This window comes from Rhodotorula graminis (assembly GCF_001329695.1).
Source record: "Rhodotorula graminis WP1 unplaced genomic scaffold RHOBAscaffold_5, whole genome shotgun sequence".
NCBI lineage: Eukaryota > Fungi > Basidiomycota > Microbotryomycetes > Sporidiobolales > Sporidiobolaceae > Rhodotorula > Rhodotorula graminis.
In genome coordinates this window covers 781,463-799,518 of record NW_017264932.1, presented here as the reverse complement: position 1 = coordinate 799,518, position 18,056 = coordinate 781,463, and the positions used below count along the sequence as shown (strand labels likewise).

The following is an 18,056-nucleotide window of genomic DNA, read 5'->3' as shown; positions in this document are numbered from 1 at the left end:
GCTCAGGCCCCGCCGTTGATGCCTGCCGCCGACGCAGGCGCATCGACGTCCATCGCCTCGCCAGCACCTGCGTCGCCGCCGTCCTCCTTCTTGACGGACGCGGCGGCGATGGCGGCGGCAGCTGCGCGAGGCGACGTGCTGCTGCTCGCCGGGAGCGAGAACGGGAGGGGCGACGCAGGAAGCGTCGATGCGGCGCCGCCGCCGTTGGCGCTCGATGCTGGGGCAGGCGTCGCGACAGGTGTGGGTGCAGGTGCGGACGTGGGCGCCACGGTGGCGGGAGCGGTCGAGGCCGGAGCGGCGACGACGACGGGTGCGGGTGCGGAAGCGGCGGCGGCCGTGGAAGGAGGGGCGTTCGACGGGAGGAACGTGGGGGGTGCGGGCGAGGCAGAGCCAGTCGTTGCCGGCGACGAGGCGGCGACCGGCCCGGCGGCGAGTGCGGGCGAGCCGAGAGGGGAGGCCTGCGAGCCGCTCGCGGCGGCCGACGGCTTCTTGGCGGCGCCTGCTGCAGATGCGCCTGCGGGCTTGTCGTCCCACGGTCGCGACCAGGGCGCTGCGCTCGTGCCGGTGCCGACCGACTGTAGTCGAGGCTGCGGGAAGGGGAAGCCAAGGAGGGTCAGGCTTCGTCGACGGGCGAGGACGAACAGGAGGACGGAGGAACGAGGGGAACGGGCGACGTACAACGATGAGCGCACCCTCGAGGTAGTCAAGCATCGCGGCCCTCTTGGCGTCTCCCTCCTTGAGCTTGCTCTGCGCCGCGACGAGCCGGCGCACGTGCCCGAGCGCCTTGAGGTCCTCCTTGCTCTCGACGGCGACGTCGGCGAGCTTGCCCGGCGCCGGGCTCACGCTCGGCGACCCACCTCGGGAGCGCGACGAGGTCGGACCGGCGGCGGGCGACGCAAAGGGCGCGCCGCCGACGCTCGGCCGACCGCCGAACGAGGGGCGCTTGACAGCGGCGGCAGTGCCAGCGCCCGTGCTGCTGCTCGCGACCGCCGAGCCCGTGGCGCCGACTGGAGGCACGCCGAGGCCACGCGAGGGCAGGCGGCGCTGGGTCGAGTTGGGCAGGGCGGGAGGAAGGTCGTGCGCGCGGCCCGGCGTGGCGCCACCGCTCGTGGCGGCCTTGACGGGCGTGCCGTTCGAGGCAGGCAGCAGCTGCTGCTGCTGCTCGAGGTAGTCGATGTAGCGCACCTCGGCGAGGAGGGCGAGGTTGTCGAGCGGCGACGGGTCGACCTTGACGGGCGCGACGGCGGTCGAGGCGGCGGCGGTACGGGACGAGGAGCGGCCGGCATCGCTGCCCGACTCGTCGGATGACGTGAGGTCGCTGAGCGGGGACGAGTCGCCGCTGTCGTAGCCGGTCGCGGGTCGCCTCCTTGGCGACTTGCCCTTGTTCCTGCAGGGTCGAGCATGGTCAGGCTCGTGCGCCGGTGCGACAGAGAGAGAAAAAGAGAGACGTGGACGCACTTCTTGCTCGGCGGCTGCGGCTGGCTCTTCTGGCCCGTGATGCGGCCCCAAAAGTCGAGGATGATGTGCTGCTCGGGGACCTGGTACCGCACGCGGTTGACCGTCATCTCGTCGACGTCCTGCTGCAGCTGCGGCTCGGGGCGTGGCACGACGACGATGTCGCCGTTGTTGGGCCGGTACGGCTGGTCGACGTTGACGAGCTGCGTCTGCTTGGGCTGGCGCTTGCGCGGGATGATGACGTCCGAGTGAAGCGGGCACATCCACTTGCGCGTCGGCGGCGGCATGCCCGTCATGGGCGGGTCGAGGCAGTCGAGGTGCCAGTGCTGGTCGCAAAAGTCGCACGAGATGATGCGCCGTCGCTGCTGCGGGTTGGCGGCGCCGTCGCAGTTGTAGCAGATGATCGGGCGCCCGTTCTTGTCCTTGAGCCGGAAGCCGTCTCGGTCCTCCTGGCCGATGGCGCGACCCCTGCAGGGACGAGAGACGCGTCAGGTCCGACTCGAGGAGGAGGAGGGGGAAAGAGAGGGAGAGAAAGGGACGCACGTGATCTTGGACGGCGGACGGTGCTCGACCGCGTCGATGTACTCGCCGTTGGTCCCGACCGCGACTGCCTCGGGAGCGTGATGAGCACATGCGCTCGTCTCGACACCGGGACCGCGAGGGCAGAGAGCTCACCATTCTTGAAGAAGCCCTTGATCTCGGCCGGCAGCGAAAACTCCTTGGGGTTCTCGGTCTCGACGCGCGTGATGAGCTCGCCGAAGAAGCGGTGTCGGCTCTCGATGGGCGGGTTCTGCTCGACGATGAGGGTGTCAGTACGGTTGGCGCGACGAGGAGAGGGGCGAGCGGGAGAGAGAGGGGGAGACGCACGACCTGGGCACGGCACGTCTTGCAGTACCAGCTGTCCTCGGGGACCTCGTCGAGCTCGAGAGGTGGCTCGAGGCACGAGAAGTGGAACGAGCGCAGGCAGCCGCCCTCGCAGCACAGGAAGTGGCCCTTGCCGCCGCACGCGTCGCAGTAATCGTGGTTGGGCTGCGCGACACACGGGCGGGACGCGTCAGGGTGCGTCGACGAGCGGGCAAGAGCGCCCGAGGGAGGGAAAGAGGCGGACCAGCTGGTAGGCGCCGGGGCCTCCGTCGCCGACGACGGCAGAAGCGGCCGAACGACGAGCGAGGGCTTTGCCCGTCTTGGCCGGGCTGCAGGGCACACAGAACAAGGGTCAGGACGAGTACCCTGAGGAAGAGGAGACGACAAGGAGGAGGAACGCACCTGAACTTGACGTTCTTGGGCCGCTTGGCGCGCGCGAGAGGCCCAGAAGCGGCGAGCGTGCGCTTGGTGCCGGCACCTTGCCCCGCGAGCGCCGGCGTCCCAGCTCCTGCGCCCGCCGATCCACTCGCCGGTGCACCCGCTCCCCCTCCTCCCGACCCGCCGAGTGCGCCCGCGGCAGCGTTGGGGTCGCGCGGCGGCGCAGGGAGCGCGTCGTCGACGGCGTCGGTGCCGAACGCGCCGAGCTCGAGCTGGGTGAGCGGGTCGAGGCCGCTGTCGTCGGCGTCGTCGTCGTCGGCGGCGAGTGGAGCTGGGGAACCCGCGGCGGTCGGCTGCGAGACGAGGTCGGCGGTCGTCGGCTCGAGGGCAGCGGCGGCGGCGGCGGCGTCGCTCGCTGCGGGCTCCGGGGTGCTGGCGCCCGACGCGGTCCCGTGGGTGGACGAGGCGCGGGGCATGGCGCGTGTAGGTGTCGGTCGAAAGAGCGAGAGCGGGGCGGGCGAGCGCGATGTGGGACGACGGAGGGGAGAGAAGGGAGGGAGGGGGAGCGAGGGGGCCGCAAAGGGACCACCCACTTCCCGAGCCTTCACGCGCTCATCTCGACTCGTTCTCGCTGGCAGTTGCTCGCAAGGCACTCGATCGTGTCGTCTCTCGACAGGCCGCCCAACAGCGCACGGCGAGAGAGCGCTTGTCGGCAGAAAAGTTGCGTCGAATCCGCCTCGTGCCCCCTCCCGAACGTATTCTCGCACCTCCAGCTCGCCTCGTTCCCTCGGTCGCTGCCTCGCTCGCACCATGTTGTAGCTGCGTCTCGTGAGCTGCTCGTGGACCCCTGCGTGCGCGTATGCGAGGGTCAGTGAGAGGGAAAGAGAGCGCGAAAGAAAGGTGGCGTCACGCACCTCAGCCGGCGGCAGCTCGCCCGACGCGATCCGCCAAAGCGCCACCGTATTCTTGAGGTGCCGTCCAGGCCTGCACAGATGCCAACGCGCCGCCGAGAGACGCTCCTGGGGCTCGAAGCGACGTTTGCCGTCGGCGAGGTGGAGAGACCGGCGCCGACGAAAGCGAAAGCTGCAGGCGACAAGAACGCCAACGAGAAGAGAGCTGCAGAGCGACTGAACGATCTGGAGAGGCGACGACGCCGGAGGAGACGACGTGGGCCTCGCGGCTCCTCCCGAGGGGGCCGAGGTCGCCGCCGTCCGAGCACACAGCGGAAGCTGCCGCAGCGAGGGCATGCGCCGACAATGCCGCACCGCGCACCTTCCGCAAGGGCTCTCGGGCGCAGAAGGCGGATGTTGAGCGGGTGCGAGGCGAGACGCAGCAGGATTGGCCGGCTGGACGAACGAGCACGAGGGGAACGCGCCCTTGGCGAACGACGGCGGCTCGCCCTGGCTCCGCGTGGCTGGGGATCGGCTCAGAGCGCCGGTGGCTAGCCTCGGCAGGTCGTGCCCGGCGCACAAGGCGAGTGTCGCGGTTTGCGGCTGTGAAGAGAGGGAGGGTCAGACGGTGGCTCGGCGTGGACATTCGGAGAGGGTGCGGGAGGGGGCGTACCTGAGCCCAGAGCGTACATAGAGCATGTCGCAGCTGTTCGCGCACACGCACGAGACCGAGGGAAGCATTGCGAGCGAGGGGGGAAGGACCAACCGCGAGGAGGAGCGACCGCGGACGACAGCGAGTCCGGGCACGCCTCGCTGGTTGCAGCTTGTGCAGAGGCGAGCGCGCACAGTGCAGGCTAGCTAGCCTGGCTGCGGAGCGGGCTGTTGTCGAGGAGAGGGAGCGCACCTCCGGCAGGTGCCACGCCCCCCCCACCTCTCAGCTTCGCTCGACCAGCGCCCGTCGCAGGGGCAAGCAGGACGCGTCGCTAGCGTCTCTGCCCAGCTCGTATCCATGTCGCTCCCCTCGACCCCGGTCCGCCCCGGTGGTGCGGCGGCGTCCACCTCGTCCCTCGTCTCGCCTCCGTCTCGCCGCCGACCTGCCCTCTCCCCGCTGTCGACCGTCCAGGGCTCGAGTCCGGCCCACTCGTACCGCTCGAACCGCCCGCCCGAGTCGATCAGCGGCGTCTCGCTCGCCCCCTCGCGCTTCACCCTCTCCAACCCCTTCCCCCGCCCTCCAGCCAGCGGCTCCCCCTCGCTCGCCGGCTCAACCGCGACGGGCGCCCATGCTGGCTCGACCAAGTTCCGCCGAGGCCATGTCCGCAAGCGCCCCGGCCAGCACCAGCCGCCAGGGCCCTCGGTCGCCGCCCTGTCGTCGGCCAACCCGGACGAGGTCGACCTCATGGCCCTCGAGGAGCCAGACGACATCTTCCGCTCGTTCGGCGTCCGCGACGTGCGCAGGATCGAGCAACGCGCGAGGTGCGTCCCGTCCCCTTGCCCTCGTGACTGCGCCCGTCTCTCTCGAGCCCCCGCACTGACCTGCTCGCCCTCCTCAACTGCAGCGACGCCGCCGCCGCCAAAGTCGCAGACCTGCGCACCATGGTCGGCGAGCGCTACCGCGACCTGCTGTCGGCCGCCGACTCGATCGTGCGCATGCGCGGCGCCGCCGACAAGCTCGTCGGCCACCTCGACTCGGTCGGGCACGCCGTGCGAGAAGCGGGAGCAGCGGTCGACGGTGCGTCCACCTCACTCTGTCTCTCTCGGTGCGAACCTTCCTGACAGATCGAGCCTGCAGGTCCGTCCTCGACTCGCGGCAAGGCGCCGCAAGCCCCACGGCATCGCAACAACTCGCCGAGCCGCCAGCGCACCCTCAACTCGTCGGCCACCCTCTCCCTCACGATCCACCTCCTCCTCACCATCCCCTCGCTCGTCCACACCCTCCTCGAGACGTCCGACTTTCTCGCCGCCGCCCGCCTCGAGGACCTCGGCCGCCTCGTGTACCGCGAGCTCGCCGAGCACGAGCTGCCGCCCGAGGACGGCGACGACGACGGCGATGCGCCGAGACGGCTTGGCGAGGCGTTCCCGATCGTCGAGAAGCAGTGGGAGACGCTGTCGACGCTGCGACCGGTCGTGCTGCGGCGGGCGATGGGTCAGCTGCAGAGCTGGGACGGTCCTCACCTCGTGCGTGCTCTCTGCCTTCCTTCAAACCTCGTGTACGCCCACTCACCGACTGCCTTTCGCGCACAGAACACGGCTCGGACCCTCGCCGCCACCGTCATGCTGCAGCAGGGCGCGTCCGTCTCGTCGGCCCTCTCGACCCTCCTCGAGGCGCGCTCTCGCGCCCTGAGCGCCATCCTCAACGGGCCATCGACCTCGGCCCAGGCGTACAACGAGACGAGCGCCGTCGCGCGCAGGCTCGAGCAGGTCCTCGGGCTTGTCCTGCGCACCGTCGAGGCCGTGTCGGCCATCTTTGGCTCGTCGAGCGACGACGACTACGCGCCGGGCCTGCTGCGACAGCTCCTCGCCGAGGTCGAGCGCCCGAACTCCATCGGCGACGCTCCCGAGCGAGCAGATACCGTCGTCGACCCGTCCTTGCCGCCCGTCCTCGCGGCCTTCCCAAACTTCGCCACCCTCGAGCGCCACCTCCCGCCCTCGATCCTCGCTTACTCGTCACCCCTGGCCGCCTCGGCGGCACGAGAGCCGCTCGACGCCGGCGGCGTTGCGCGCAAGGTCGACGCGTGGCTCGCGCACGAGTCGGACCGCGTCGTCGAGGGCGTCACGGCCTGGATCTCGTCCCTCTCGTCGGCGTCGGCGTCGTCATCGTCGTCCTCGGGCGCTGTCGCGAGCGCCAAGCCCCTCGCCGTGTTGCGTACCACGCTGCGCCGCGCGACGACGACGACCTCGACCTCGACCTCCTTCTCCCCTTCTTCCTCCATCTCCTCGACCCGCGTCGCCACGACCCTCCGCACCCGCCTCTCACTCGTCATCGAGTCACGCCTCGCGCACGTCTACCGCGCGCGCCTTTCGGCCCTCTCGGCGCGCGTCGTCCCCTCGCTCGAGGCGCTCCTCCTCGCCCTCCCGACGAGCGACCCGGACCGCGACGCCGCCGCGTTCCTGTTCGACACGCCGCTCGTGTTCCCCGGCGCGGGCGCCTACGCGACGCAGGCGGCCATCGCCGGGCGAGCGGCGGCGGGCGCGGCGCCCGACAAGGACAAGGTCGTCGTCGTCGACCCGCTCGAGGCGTTCCTCGCCAAGGTGGCCAAGCGCGTCGAGGGCCGCGCGCCGCTCGTCGACAAGGGGCTCGTCGAGCTCGAGGACGCGGCGAGGGAGCTCAGGGCCGACTTGGAGGGCTGGCTCGGTGCGGGTGCGGGCGAGAGGGACAGCGAGGGCGACGAGGCGGCCGAGCTGCGCGCGCTGCTTTGGAAGGACTATGTCGCGGCGGCGGGCGAGGCGCTGGACGCGCTGGCGGATGCGCTCGAGGTGGTCGTGCGGGATGTCGCTCAAGGTGCGCCGGGCCTGTTTCCCTCTCCCTCCTCGAGCCGACTACTGACGAGCCTCTTTCTCGCGCGCAGACGTCGACGGCGCGCTCTTCGTCGGCAACTTTGTCTTCCTCGTGTCGTCGAGCCGCACCTTTGTGCGCGACCTGCTCCTCGGTGCCGCCACGTCTGCAGGTGCGTCGTCCCTCTCCCTCCCTCTTTCGCCTGTCAGCCGACGACTGACCGCCCCCGGCCCCTCCTCCCGCAGAAGCGCCGCTCCTCGCCAAGTGGACGTCTCGGCTCGAGGCGCTCCAAGACCGCTCGCTCGAGGTGTGGCGCGAGCAGGCCGTCGCGACGGCCGTGCGCAAGTTGCAGGAGTCGATGAGCACCGTCGCGGCGGCCGCCCCGTCGGCAATTCTCTGGGCGTGGGACGGTGCGCCTCACACACTCTCTCTGTCTATGCGCCCTCTTGTGGACGCCGAGCTGACTCTGCCACCGAGCCGAAACAGCCTCGCGAGGCGACACCCCTTCCTCCGCGCTCGTTCCCTCTTCGCCCTCGTCCGCCCTCCTCTCCTCCCTGCGCTCCCTCTCGACCTCGCTCGCCCGCGTCGGCCTCCACCGCACCCAGGCCTCGCCCACCATCGCCTCGTCGCTGCTCGCCGCCTTTGACGACCAGGTCCTCGCCGCCGCCGCCGCGTTCGCCGACCAGCTCGCGCAGGGCGACCTGCAGGCGGACCGCAAGGCCGAGGTCGCGAGCCAGGCGGCGTGGGACTTGGCGCTCTTGCGCAGGCTTGCGCTCGCCGCCGAGGGCCCGGGCGAGGACGCGTGGCGCGAGGTCGAGAGCGCGTTCCTGCGACTCGTGCGTGGCCGTCTCGCTCTTTCTCGCGATTGGCGTCGCCGAACACGACTGACCTCGCCTCCTTCACACGCAGGTGTCGCCCTCGTCGACCTCGCTCCCCTCGCAGCTCGCATCGTCGGCCCTCGCCTACCTGCAGCGCACCCAGTCGATCCTCGCCCCGCTCCTCCCCGTCTCGTCCACCGCCCTCGCCACCGCCACCGACACCTCGACGACGACGACGGCGGCGGTCAAGCACAAGCCGCTGTCGTCGACGGCGCGCCTGCTACCGCTCGGCGCGCCCGTCGCGAGCGCCGACGTCAAGGCGACGGGCGTCGGGCTCGTCAAGCCGGGCCCGAGGCTGGGGTTGCTGCCGACGAGGGGCTAGTTATAGAAGGTGGGAGTGTGTACTGGTGGGGTGGAACGAGCAGCTGTCTGTGCGTCTGCGGCGCTTTGGGCGAGGAGGAGAGCGGTCCGAGAGCGGTCCGAGCGGGAGCTTCTTGGTCTCGTCGCTGTCGCCGGCTAGCTAGTTGCGAAGGCGTACGAAGCGAATGCTCACACTGCCGTGCAAGTGTCCGAGAGGCTCAAAACGCGAGACACCACCTCCAGTCGCGCCGCGGTCGCGGAGAAGCGAGCTGGCTTTCGCACCATCACAGCACGCACGCGCACAGCCCGGCCAGGACGCTAGCTGCCCGTCAACCACGACCTTCGTCCGACCCAGCCAGCCCGCCATGGCCCCGGCCCTCGCGCGAGCAGGACGCGCTCCGCCACGCTCCTCGTCCTCCCGCCGCCAACTCGCCTCGTGGAGCACCCTCGCCCTGTGCGCCCTCGCCCTCGTGCTCGCCTGCGCACCGCACCACGCCAACGCCAAGCTCCAGCCCGCCAAGCGCGACTACCACTCGCACGTCTACTATGTCGTCGAACTCGACCCGGCGCAACTCGCCCTCGGCGGCGCAGATGAGGCCGACGCCTGGACGCCACAAGACGTCGCACGCGCACTCGGCGCAGAGCATGTCGAGCAGGTCGGCGAGCTCAAGGGCCACTACCTCGTGCGCGCGCCGGTCGACGAGGTCGACGCCGGCGACGACAGCTGGCTCTCGGCGGCGGCGGTCCACGGCGGCGAGCGCACGGTGCAGCGGCGCGCGATCAAGGAGCTCGCCGAGGGCAAGCGCGACAAGGTCCTCGAGCGGTACGACCTCTTGCGGCGAGCTCTGCCCGGCCCGGCGAGCGCGCACCTGCTCGCCAAGCGGTCGTCGTCGTCGTCGTCGCACCACCGCCTCGTCCGCTCCCTCGAGCGGCAGTACCCGCGCCAGCGCACCAAGCGCGACCTCCCCGTCCTCGCGCCAGACGAGCGCGTCCTCGCCAAGCTCGCGCGCCGTGCCCTCGTCCACCTCGACCGCCGACAAGACGCCGACCAGCTCGCGGCCATCTCGTCGCTCGTCGGCGCCGGGCACGACTACATCAAGGCGATGGCGACCCGGTTCGGCATCGTCGACCCGCTGTGGCCCAAGCAGTGGCACCTCGTCAACGGCGCCATCCGCGAGAACTCGATCAACGTGACGGGCGTGTGGGACCAGGGCATCGTCGGCAAGGGCGTCAACGTCGCCATCGTCGACGACGGCCTCGACATGAACTCGGACGACCTCGCCGCCAACTTTGTGCGTCGTCGAGCCTCGTCTGCCCTGCCTCTTCTCGCCCGCACTGACCCTCTCCCTCTTCGCGCGCCCTGCAGCACGCCGACGGCTCGTGGGACTACAACGACAACACGCCGCTGCCCGAGCCTCGCCTGTCGGACGACCAGCACGGCACGCGCTGCGCCGGCGAGATTGCCGCCGTCAAGAACGACGTGTGCGGCGTCGGCGTCGCTCACGGCGCCGGCATCGCCGGCATCCGCATCCTGTCGGCCTCGATCTCGGACGCCGACGAGGCGTCGTCGCTCAACTATGGGTACCAGACCAACGACATCTACTCGTGCTCGTGGGGCCCGCCCGACGACGGCCGCTCGATGGAGGCGCCGGGCAGCCTCATCGTCAAAGCCATGCTCAACGGCGTCCAGAACGGCCGCCAGGGCAAGGGCTCGATCTTTGTCTTTGCGAGCGGCAACGGCGGCGCCGTGGACGACCAGTGCAACTTTGATGGCTACACCAACAGCCTCCTGAGCATCACCGTCGGCGCCATCGACCGCAAGGGCCTGCACCCGTTCTACTCCGAGGCGTGCAGCGCCAACATGGTCGTCACCTACTCGTCGGGCAGCGGCGACAACATTGTGCGTCCCCCTCTCGCTCGCTCGCTCGGGCCCTCTCGCACCTCTCCTCTCTCGTGCGCCGTCCTTGAGCCTCTCACTGACACTCCCTCGCCCGCCTGCAGCACACGACCGACGTCGGCAAGAACTCGTGCACCGACCGTCACGGCGGCACGTCGGCCGCCGCGCCCATCGCTGCCGGCATCTTCGCCCTCGTCCTCGAAGCTCGGCCCGACCTCACGTGGCGCGACATGCAGCACTTGTGTGTCCGCACGGCGGTCCAGATCAACCCGAGCGACCCCGACTGGCAGATGACGGCCTCGGGTCGGCCGTACAACCACAAGTACGGCTTCGGCAAGCTCGACGCGTACGCCATCGTCGAGCTCGCCAAGCGGTGGGAGCTCGTCAAGCCCCAGGCCTGGTGGACGAGCCCGGTCGCCAACGCCAATACGGTCGACGCCAAGGTCGGCCAGCTCATCACGGCCGACGGCGCGACGGCGACGATCGAGGTGACGGCCAAGGACCTCGAGGGTGCCAACGTCGACAAGCTCGAGCACGTCACCATCACGGTGTGGATCCAGCACGCCCGTCGCGGCAACGTCGAGGTCGAGCTCGTGTCGCCTCGCGGCATGAAGAGCATACTCGCTCGCCCGAGGCGGTTCGACGAGAGCGCCGAGGGCATGATGGGCTGGGTCTTCATGAGCGTCAAGCACTGGTGCGCCCGCCTTTCTCTCTCTCTTTCTCTCCTCGTCTCTCGCACGAGCACCTCACTGACTTGCTCTCTCGCTCGCCTGTAGGGACGAGGACCCGATCGGCACGTGGACCCTGCGCGTGCGCGACCGCCAGAACAACCGCCGGTCCGGCAAGTTCTACAGCTACCAGCTCCAGCTGTGGGGCTCGGCCATCGACGCCTCGATCGCGACGCCGTACCAGCTCCCCGCCGACGCCGACGACCAACCCGAGGACGACGTCCCTGTCGCCGTCCCGACGAGCGCCGCCGCCGACCAGTCGACCGACAAGCTCGCGCCGACCAAGACGTACGTCAAGCCGACGGCGCACCTGCCCGACGACCACGCCGAGGCGACGGGCGAGGCGCACTCGTCGTTCGGCGAGGACTACCACCAGCCGACAGCGACGCCGGCGCCGGTCCTCGAGGACACGGAGCAGCTCGACTCGGAGACGGACGCCTCGAGCGACGACGTGCTCGACGGCGGCGACGCGTCTGACTCGATCGACGGCGACGGCGACGACGACTCGGCCTTGTCGGGCGTCGGCAGCGGGTCGTTGTACGACCAGACGCCGGGCTACCTGAGCGGCCTGAGCGCGCTCGTCGGCTCGACGACCTGGCTCTTTGTCGCCGCCGGCGTCATCGTCATCTTTGTCGCGGGCACGACGGCCTTCCTGTGCCTGCGTCGCCGGGCCGCGTCGCGCCGCAACGCCGCCGGCGGGTCGGGCGCGCGCGGCGGGTACGCGTTCGCGCCCTCGACCGACTTTGACGACGACTTTGATGACGACGAGGGCGACGACCTCGTGCCGATGAGCGCGATGGAGCGAGGGCGGGTTCGGCTCGCCGAGGGCGGTGAAGGCGGCGGCGGTGGCGGCGGCGGGAGGACCAAGGAGCTGTTCAACGCGTTCGCGCTCGACTCGGACGACGAGGACGCCGGGACGGAGCTCGTCGACCGAAGGGCGCCGGCGAGGGGCACGAGGAGGATGTCGCTCGACGAGGCGGAGGAGGAGGCAGAGGCGAGGAGGAGCGACGAGGCGGCGCGAGTACGGTTCCGCGACGACTCGGTGCGTCCTCTCTTTCTGTCTCTTTCTCCTCTTTCCCTTTCCTCTCCTCTGCTCGCCGCATATTGACTCGCCTCGACTCGCGGACATGCAGGACGACGACTTGAACGCGTCGACGACGGGCCTCACCCTCGCCGCCGAGCGAGAGCGCCGAGCGCGCGAGGAGTTCTCAGACTGAGCCGGCTCGCACGTTGTCCTCCTCTCCTCCTTTTCCGTCCTCGTTTCTCCTTCTAGACCTGTATGTAGTCACGCGTCCCCCTCATCGTCCCTCATGCCGTCGGCGCCAGCCGCCGGCTTGACCGCCCCACCTCGTCTGCATCGTCGCTGGAACGCGCATCTCTCGCCTCGAGCGCTCTCGCACGGTCTCGCGTAGAGAGAGAGAGAGAGAGGCACAGAGGGAAACACTGCTTTGCAAGCGAGAGAGAGAGAGAGGCTGGGAGAAACACAGAGAGGGAGAGAGGAGAGAGAGAGGGAGGGAGAGGCTAGAAAGTACAAAGGACGACGGACCGGCGCCGACAAGCTCGTCCACCGCCGAGGAGGAAACGCTCGCGGGCTCACCACGCCTCGATCTGGCTCGCGAGCGTCTTGGCGGCCTCGACCCAGTCGACGGGCGCCATGCGCTGGATCTGGTACCGGACCCTCGTCTGGTCGCCAAACGAGTCGGCCTTTGCCTTGACGTTGAGGTTGTACGCCTTGCCGACGGCGCTCGCGATCGCGCCCTGGTACTGCGGGTCGTCGTCCTCCTTGAGCTGCTGCATCTCGTCGGCCGTCTTGCCAAACAGGTCGGCGCCGACCTCGTTGAACCCGGAGACCCAGATCTGCGACGTGTAGTCGCTCACGCACATCGAGATGATGTAGCTGCGTCGGGATCCCGAGTTCGTCAGTCGCTAGTCACAGAGAAGAGAGAGGGAGAGAGGGAGAGAGGGGACGCACCGGTACTGGGGCGCCTCGTACGTCATCTCGCACTTCTCGCACCTCCACTGGCGGTCGCCCTCCTGGCTCATCTTCTTGTTGCAGCGGTCGGTCGGGCACGCCGGGTAGCTCAGGTTGTCGCCCTTGACGTAGCTGACGGTCGCGCGCGTCGAAAAGTAGTCGGGCTTTTCCGACATGCCGAGGTTCTCGTCGACGACGTCCTTGAGCGCCTTGAACGCGTCGGACTTGAACGAGCCGGCGCCGGCGCCCGCACCGCCCGACGAGAACGACTGGAACGACTGGGTGGCGCCCGCCGTGTCGTACCTGGGCGAGGGCGAGCGAGGGAGGAGGGACGAGGGGGGAGAGGAGACGGGGAGGGGACCGTGCGCATGTCAGTGACGGTGCGATAAAGGCGCAACGAGGCACACATCGTGCCGCACGAGAGAAAGAGAGAGAGGCAGGACGCACCATCCGCGCAGCTCGTGGGCCTCGGGAATGTCGGGGTCGACGGCGACGGTCGAGCTGCCCGACACGCTCAGGCTCCTGCCGCCAAAGTCGCCGACCTTGACGCCCTTGATGGCGACGATGCCATTGTCGAGCTCGGTCCAGCTCTCGGCCTGGCGGCCCCACAGTGTGACGCGCACGGCGTACTGGGACCGGTCGACGATGGTGAGCTCGCGCTTCTTGATCTGCTTTTGCGTCGCCTTGGCCGTGATCTCGGACACCTGGCCGTTGTCCTGCACGACGCCGAGCACGTCGCACGTACCGTCCTTGTCGATGTTGGTCAACTCGGCGAGCTGCGTAAAGTTGAACTGGACCTGCGGGACGTCCTTCTCCTCGGACTGCGGGACGAGGGGCACGTGAGTCTCCCTTCTCGTGGGACGCAGAGAGACGAGGGCGCACCTCGTTGACGGGCTCAACCTCGGTGTTGTTCTCGAACGTGATCTCGTACTCGTTGGCGAGGTTGCTGAACTGCTTCTTGGCGATGTTGACGCGCGCCCTCGAGATGCGGAACACCTTGCCCTCCTCGAGGATCGGGTACAGCTTGTCGCACGCCTCGTTGAAGCCCGTCGCGCGGATCTCGCCCTGTGAAGGAGGGGAAGGTGTGAGCGAGACGAGCACGCGAGGGAGGAGGACGACCCTCGAGAGCCAGGACAGGAAAGAGAGAGAGAGAGCCGGACGCACCGACTCGTCGAGAAGGTTGACGCTGAACAGCTTGCCGTCGCCGCGCTGGTTGGACCAGTGGCGGATGTCCGACTTGCTCGTGACGCGGGCGCGGATCGTCCACCTGCGAGGGACAGAGGGGTCAGCTCGCGCTCGTCGTCGTCGATGCCGAGAGCAACGACGCGAAAGAGAGAGAGGGAGAGAGCGGGGCGCACTTGTTCTGGTACGGGCTCAGGCTCTCGATCGGGTAGACGGGCGCGTTGGCGATGCTGTCACCGCCGCGTCCTCCCGCTCCGCCACGCTGCGCCGCCGCCCCGCCCTGCGGCCTCCTCGCGGCCGCCGTCTTGCTCGCGTTGCTGCCGGCGCCACCACCACCACCGGCGGCGCGCGACGACGACTCGGACACGGCGTCGCGCATGGGCGCGTCGGCCGTCGCGGCGGCGGCGGCGGCGGCGGCGGCACCCGGTGCGGCGGCGCCGGCCTGGACGGCCGTCTCGATCGAGGTGGGCGAGCCAATCTTGTCGGGGATGGTGTCGTCGACGAGCTCGACGGCGAGGACGATGATGATGCGGCGGTTCTGGACGACGTTGACGGCGTACGTCTGGAGCTTGACGACGGCGTTCTTGCCGATGATGGGCGTGTCGCCGGCGACGAGGTGGTTCAAGCCCGTGGTGAGCATGGCCTGGGCAAAGTGGTCGCCGTCCGAGAGGATGAGGCGGTAGCGGTCCTGGGCCTGGTTGGCGGCGTTGACCTTCTTGGCCGACAGGACCTGGAGGATCGGGTCGACGTTGGCGAGGACGTCCGTCTCCTCGTACATGTGGCTGCGCAGGCGGGGCGGCGGGAGTGCAGAGTCAGCAACCGCGAGCGCGAGAGATGAGGACGACGCGGAGGTGGCGCGCTGCCGCAGGGGGCGGGGGGAGGGCAGGGTGCAACGGGAGGGTGGACTCACTAGACTGCGCCCTGTGTGAGCTGCGTCATGGCTGCTTGGCGGGGTGGTGAGAGGCTGAAGGAGGAGAGAGGCGAGCCGCACGACGCGAAGCCGACGCGTCGCTCACTCTCTCTCACTCGCAGGGCGGTGTACGAAGGGCTTGCATGCACCCATGATACTCTATTCAGTGGACTGCACGGTCGGACGAAGCCTGCAGAGCGAGCGAGTGTTGCCTTTTCCCTCTAGCGGCTCATCTTCCTCTCCCCACCTCGCTCCTCCACCACGCTCGTCCACCGCGCCTGGACAGCTGCACGACGATGAGCGCACTCAAGATCCTCGTCACCGGGCCTGCTCCGTCCCTCGCGGCCTACGTCCACAAGCTCGCCGCCCTCCAGTCCAAGCACTCGTTCGACCTCGTCCTCGCCCTCGACCTCTTCTCCAACAACGACGCCGACCAGGCCGACCTCGACAAGCTCCTCAACGGCGACATCAAGGTCCCCGTCCAGGTCTACGCCGCCCAGGGCAAAGGCGTCCTCCCCAAGCGCGTCCAGGACCGTGTCGACCGCGGCGAGGAGCTCACCACAAACCTCAGCGTCCTGCGTCCGTCCCCTCTGCTCCTTCAAGCCAAACACAGAGCCACGACTGACACTCTTGTCGACCGCGCGCAGCCAAAGCCGGCCTCCTCACCCTCGCGTCGGGCCTCCGCATCGCGACCGTCGCCGGCACCTCGCCCTCGAACCCGGACGAGCCGACCGCCTTCACCAAAGCCGACATCTCGAACCTCATCTCGTCCCTCACCCCGACGTCGCCCAACCCGTCCTTGCCCCCTCCCCCGGCCAAGCCCGTCGACATCCTCCTCACCCACCTGTGCCCCTCGTCCCTCCCGCTCCTCTCGTCCAAGCCCCTCGTCCCGACCCAACCCGTCACCACCGACGACGCCCCGACCGACGACGCCGCGCCGCTCCCGCGCAAGCCCGAGGACTCGTTCGCCGCCGAGCTCGACGACGTGGCGCGCGCCGCGCGCGCCAAGTACCACTTTGTCGCCGCGCCGGGCGCCTTCTGGGAGCGCGAGCCGTTCGAGTGGCCGAGGGTCGAGGGTGCGGGCGCGGCGGGCGAGAGGAGCTTCTGCAGGGCGTTGAGCCTCGGCGCCATGGGCAACAAGACCAAGGACCGGGTGCGTCGCCGGCGTCTCTCGTTCGGCCTCGTTGCGGCGCTCGCGCCGGGCTCGCCCGCCTTGCGCGAGCGTCGCTACAACGACAGGTCTAGGGACTGACACTTGGCACGCTCGCAGTGGTTCTACGCCTTCTCGATCACGCCCTCGTCGTCCCCCTCGGCGCCCGCCACCTCGACGCCCTCGCCGTTCCACCCTCGCGCCGCCGCCTCGACGGCCAAGGTCGCCGCGACCGTCAACGGCTCGGACGGGCCTCGAGGGCTCAAGCGCCCGGCCATGGACGTTTCGGCCGACGACGTCAACGAGATGGGCGTGCCCAACTACATTTTCGCCGGCGTCGGCGGTGCGGGAGGAGCGGGGCAGGGCAGGGAGAAGAAAGGCAAGGGAGGACCGCCACCGTGAGTCGTCCTGTTCGCTCTCGACGTCTGTCGCCTTCTCGCACCGCGCTTGAGTGCGGGGAAGACGGCTCGTTCATCTTGAGCAGCCGGACGCACGCTCACCATCCTCTCGGCCGCCCGCAGCGACCACTACACGTGCAACATCTGCGGCAACAAGGGTCACTGGATCCAGGAGTGCCCCGAACGCGAGGCGCGCGACGCAGAGCGGGCGGCGCAGCGCGGGCAGGGGACGAGCCGGGGCCCGCAGAAGCCCATCAGCCGTGCGTCGACTCGTTCCTATTCTGCTCCTCCCTCTCTCGTCCTCCCTTGTCCTCGTCCTCGACTTCGTGCACGTCGCTCGACGTTCGAGCATCTCGAGAACGCGCACTGACCCTCCTTTTCTCGTCCGCCCGCAGCCGACGAGTGCTGGTTCTGCCTGTCCAACCCCAAGGTGACCAAGCACCTCATCGCGAGCATCGGCTCCGAGACGTACGTCACGTTGCCCAAGGGCCAGCTGTGCTCGACCGACTCGAGCCCCGTGCCCGGCGGCGGCCACGTCCTCATCATCCCCGTGCGTCTCGCGCCCTCTTTTCTCCCTCTCGCCCGGCGCTCGACCTCTTTCGAGTGACGTGACTAAGCTGGGCAGACGGGCCTGACACTCGCCCCCTCGCGCCGCACAGATCGCCCACTACCCGACCCTGCGCTCGATCCCGGCCGACCTCGCCGCGCCCGTCCACGAGGAGGTCGAGCTGTACAAGGAGGCGCTTCGCAAGTGCTACAAGACGTTTGGCGCCGACATGGTCGCGTTCGAGGTGGCGAGGAGCTCGGGCAAGGGCGGCCACGCGCACGTCCAGGTGCGTCGGCGCTCGGTCCCCTCCCTCGTCGGTCGTCGGTCTCGGCTCGTCGAGCGACGCCCTGGTCGGGCCGGCGTCCTGTCGCCGTCCCGCAAGGGCTACTTGCTCTGGAAGCAGCATGACTGACACACACTCTCGCCGTCGCCGCACCCGCAGGTCTGCCCGATCCCGTCGTCGCTCGCGCCCGAAGCCGAGTCGACCTTCCTCGCCCAGGGCGCCAAGTTTGCGTACGACTTTGTCGAGGTCGCCGACCCGTCCACGTTCCACGGGCGCGCCCACGAGGACGGCAAAGGGTCCGAGTACTTCAAGGTCGACCTCCCCGGCGGCAAGAGCCTCGTGCACTGGATCGACCCGGCAAAGGGAGGCTTCTCGCTCCAGTTTGGCCGGTGCGTCGCGCTCGTTTCCTCTTTCTCTCTGTCTCTCGATCGGGCTCCAGGATCTCCTCGGGCCGCGTCGTGTTCCAAGAGGTTGAGGAGCCAGCACTCACGACCCCCTTGGCGCCCGCAGCGAGACGCTCGCGCTCCTCCTTCACGCGCCCGACCGCGCCGACTGGAAGCAGTGCGCCAAGCCCGACGCCGACGAGAAGAAGGACGCGCAGCAGTTCAAGGCCGCGTTCAAGAGCTTTGACCCGAGCACGTAGCGTCGCGAGCGAGCGACCGAGCGAGCGGCCGAGGTGGAATTGACGAGGCGAGTCCTGGAGCGACTTTGGGCAGAGCTGCGAGCGAGCG

At 69.5% G+C, this 18,056-nt stretch overlaps 5 protein-coding genes across 5 annotated transcripts; 3 read left to right on the top strand and 2 right to left on the bottom strand.

Moving 5' to 3' along the window:
• Positions 1–2: 2 nt before the first annotated feature.
• On the bottom strand, positions 3–3,173 carry RHOBADRAFT_52904 (uncharacterized protein; the record flags this gene model as incomplete). The annotated part of the gene is made up of 8 exons (XM_018416566.1): positions 3–587; positions 679–1,387; positions 1,459–1,923; positions 1,999–2,062; positions 2,131–2,245; positions 2,323–2,484; positions 2,564–2,648; positions 2,722–3,173. 8 exons carry the CDS (start codon positions 3,171–3,173, stop codon positions 3–5), a joined length of 2,637 nt encoding a protein of 878 aa, XP_018271938.1.
• A 1,423-nt stretch (positions 3,174–4,596) lies between these two features.
• RHOBADRAFT_52903 (uncharacterized protein) lies at positions 4,597–8,341 on the top strand (the record flags this gene model as incomplete). Its single annotated transcript, XM_018416565.1, has 8 exons — positions 4,597–5,060; positions 5,144–5,316; positions 5,377–5,762; positions 5,829–7,086; positions 7,154–7,252; positions 7,326–7,490; positions 7,567–7,916; positions 7,990–8,341. 8 exons carry the CDS (start codon positions 4,597–4,599, stop codon positions 8,278–8,280), a joined length of 3,186 nt encoding a protein of 1,061 aa, XP_018271937.1. The 3' UTR covers positions 8,281–8,341.
• Positions 8,342–8,623: 282 nt separating this feature from the next.
• Positions 8,624–12,270, top strand: RHOBADRAFT_35662 (uncharacterized protein; the record flags this gene model as incomplete). Its single annotated transcript, XM_018413292.1, has 5 exons — positions 8,624–9,550; positions 9,625–10,158; positions 10,260–10,849; positions 10,932–11,925; positions 12,017–12,270. The coding sequence occupies 5 exons, from the start codon at positions 8,624–8,626 to the stop codon at positions 12,098–12,100; spliced, it is 3,129 nt and encodes a 1,042-aa protein (XP_018271936.1). The 3' UTR covers positions 12,101–12,270.
• A 206-nt stretch (positions 12,271–12,476) lies between these two features.
• Positions 12,477–14,815, bottom strand: RHOBADRAFT_13954 (uncharacterized protein; the record flags this gene model as incomplete). The annotated part of the gene is made up of 7 exons (XM_018412167.1): positions 12,477–12,780; positions 12,856–13,158; positions 13,303–13,670; positions 13,738–13,920; positions 14,020–14,122; positions 14,214–14,283; positions 14,371–14,815. 7 exons carry the CDS (start codon positions 14,813–14,815, stop codon positions 12,477–12,479), a joined length of 1,776 nt encoding a protein of 591 aa, XP_018271935.1.
• A 428-nt stretch (positions 14,816–15,243) lies between these two features.
• Positions 15,244–18,028, top strand: RHOBADRAFT_52900 (uncharacterized protein; the record flags this gene model as incomplete). Its single annotated transcript, XM_018416564.1, has 8 exons — positions 15,244–15,526; positions 15,595–16,100; positions 16,218–16,495; positions 16,619–16,755; positions 16,891–17,045; positions 17,155–17,328; positions 17,485–17,714; positions 17,836–18,028. The coding sequence occupies 8 exons, from the start codon at positions 15,244–15,246 to the stop codon at positions 17,966–17,968; spliced, it is 1,896 nt and encodes a 631-aa protein (XP_018271934.1). The 3' UTR covers positions 17,969–18,028.
• Between the last annotated feature and the right edge of the window lie 28 nt (positions 18,029–18,056).